The sequence below is a fragment of the Carlito syrichta genome, unplaced genomic scaffold, assembly GCF_000164805.1.
Source record: "Carlito syrichta isolate Samal-C Ts95f unplaced genomic scaffold, Tarsius_syrichta-2.0.1 Scaffold303137, whole genome shotgun sequence".
Lineage (NCBI taxonomy): Eukaryota > Metazoa > Chordata > Mammalia > Primates > Tarsiidae > Carlito > Carlito syrichta.
The window spans coordinates 697,401-699,969 of NW_007247233.1; the positions used below are offsets into that span (position 1 = coordinate 697,401).

Here is a 2,569-nt window from a genome sequence, read left to right on the forward strand (position 1 = left end):
CAAACACACAAAATTAACCGGATGTGGTGGTGCCTATAGTCCCAGCCACTTGTGCCACTGCACTCCAGCCTGGGGGACAAAGTGAGACTCTGACTCAAAACAAAAACCTCTCTGTAGGATCTCTAGTTCTTCATTTCTTGAGGAAAACTCCCTGGGAATCATTCGAAATGATAGTAGGATTGGACTTGGCTAGCACCTCAGAGGCAGTGTGACAACCTCTCTGCCCCTTGGTTGTAAGGTGGTGACTGTCAGGGAGCTGCCCCAGCCTAGAAGGAGTCCCAGGGATGCCTGACTTGGCACGTCTCCTCACCCTTGCTTTTGGGCCTGTGTTATGCCTCTGCTTTGTATTTACGTGAATTTCACCAGCAGTCTCCCATAAACATACCCTTCTTTTGCAACCAACACAAGGTACAAGTGTTGCTGTTTTTCTTTTCTGAACTTTACTCAAATTATTATGTGAGCAGCAAACTTTAGTGTAGTACAGCACAACCCTGGGAGTCACCATGTTATTAAATATTTTTAATTGCAAGATTTTGCTTATTGCTTTCTGCTGAGATAATAAGGCAGAAAGCAAGCTAAGAGAAGCATGGAGGAGCAAACATGTGGCTGTTGGTCAGTTATTCGATCTAGGCCTCAAAAAATGGACAGAAGGACCGTCCTTGCATGAAGGTGCTGAGGGTCCAATGAGCAACTGTCTTTGAACTGCTTGAGACATAGTAGTCAAGTAACACTGGTTGTGCTGTCATTTCTGGTTTAAAGTATTGGGTCACCAAGCTCTTTTTTTTCCCTATAACAGCACAGAAATGTCATAGATTTACCCCGATCAAGGTTAAGAGACCCTTTTGCTAAATTCTCAGTGATGACACTTTACTTATCATAAACAGCCCCACGTAAACTTAGGCCTTTGAGATGAAAACTGGGCACCCTGCTCTTTTGGAGAAAATGAACACAAATGAGATTAAGGGGTCAGGAGGTAAGATACCTTCACCCCTGGATAGGGTTGGACTCTGGTACATAGAGGATTTTCTTCCTCCTGATCTATTATTTTTCTCAATTTCCTTTGTCTGGAGACAGCTGCCCTGGGGTCTCTCAGAGGCGCCATTTTGACTCTATTTACCGTAATGAAGTTTTACAATGAAAGGGTGATTCACTTCTGCCAAGATGTCTCGCTCCATCTTCGACCTGACTCGGTCCCGAACTGCAAAGCAGAAAGACAAAGACTCACAAGGGCAGGGGTCAAAGAGTTCTGAGGAACACTGGATATAAAATGCAAGATGCAACAAATGCACCCCAACCTCTTATCACAAAATTTTCAAGCATGTACACAACTTGAAGGAGTTGCAGAATGATCCCAGATTTAACAACTCATTAGATTTTAACATATTTGCTTTCTCTCTCCCTCTCTTCTTATGCCAAAAAACATGGAAAACACATTGTAGACAGCATAACACTTCACCCATAGGTGCACCTGTGTGTTCTTCTAAGAATAAGGGTGATCTCTTACATAATTCAAATGCCATTGTCACACCCAAAAAAATCAGTCGTCCAGCCTGGCACAGTGGCTCACACTTGTAATCCCAGCACTTTGGGAGGCGGAGATGAGAGGATTGCCTGAGCCCACAAGTATAAGACCAGCCTGGGCAACATGGTGAGACCTTGTCTCTACAACAAATGAAAAAATTAGCCGGGCATGGTGGCACGTGCCTATAGTTCCAGCTACTTGGAAGGCAGAGGTGGAAGGATTGCCTGAGTCCAGCAGGTTGAGGCTGCGGTGACCGTGTGCGTGCCACTGTACTCCAGCCTGGGCAACAGAGTGAGACTCTGACTCAAAAAAAAAAAAAGAAAGAAAGAAAGAAAAGAAAGCCAACTGTCCTCCAGGATATCATCGCATATCCAGTCCATATTCAGTCGCCACCCTCATGCCATTGATGGCTTGTATTTTTTTCCACCTAGGCTATCCAGCCCAGGCTCACTCACTTATATTGGTTGTTAAATGTCTATATTTGTTTTGCTCCTAGGAGAGAATAGTCTTTCCACATTTTGTTTCTTCCCCTGTAACTTCTGTGAGTCCAGGTCAGTTTTCTTAAAGAATGTTCTACATTCTGGGTTTGTTTGATTTTTGCACAAGGTTGTTCTAACCCTTGTATCTCTTGTACACTGAGGTCAGGTCTGGAGGCTTATTGAGATTGAGGCTAAACATTTCTGGTGACCAGGTGATGCCCATACCTCGGATCCGATGGTGCCTATGGTACCTATGGTCCCTCTGAGTGACCCTAAATATGATGGTGGTGAGGGTGGCAGGTCATCTTCTCTCTGCTACAAAGATCTGCATGTCCCTTCATAAGTAAAAAGTAACCAGTGTGCTGACATCTTGGCCTGGAACAGTCTGTGGGTTCCCTGGCAATCCCTCTTGCAGTGGTATTAGCATACATATGTGATTGCTGCTCGAACCCTGTAGGGTTACAAAATAGCAGTTTTCACATTCTGATGGAGATGGAAATCCAGAGGAAGATTACACGAGGATAGTTGTGGCTCATGAATTTTTTTTTTTTTTTTTGAGTTAGAGTCT

The 2,569-nt window shown here is 44.2% G+C and overlaps 1 protein-coding gene across 1 annotated transcript in view; it reads right to left on the bottom strand.

Moving 5' to 3' along the window:
- The window catches only part of RPS6KA2 (ribosomal protein S6 kinase A2), a 133,512-nt gene that overhangs the window by 94,178 nt on the left and 36,765 nt on the right, over positions 1-2,569 (bottom strand). The window contains exon 3 of the mRNA XM_021712222.1: positions 1,118-1,198. Within this exon, the coding sequence (XP_021567897.1) occupies positions 1,118-1,198 (81 nt within the window). The remainder of the gene's footprint in view (positions 1-1,117; positions 1,199-2,569) is intronic.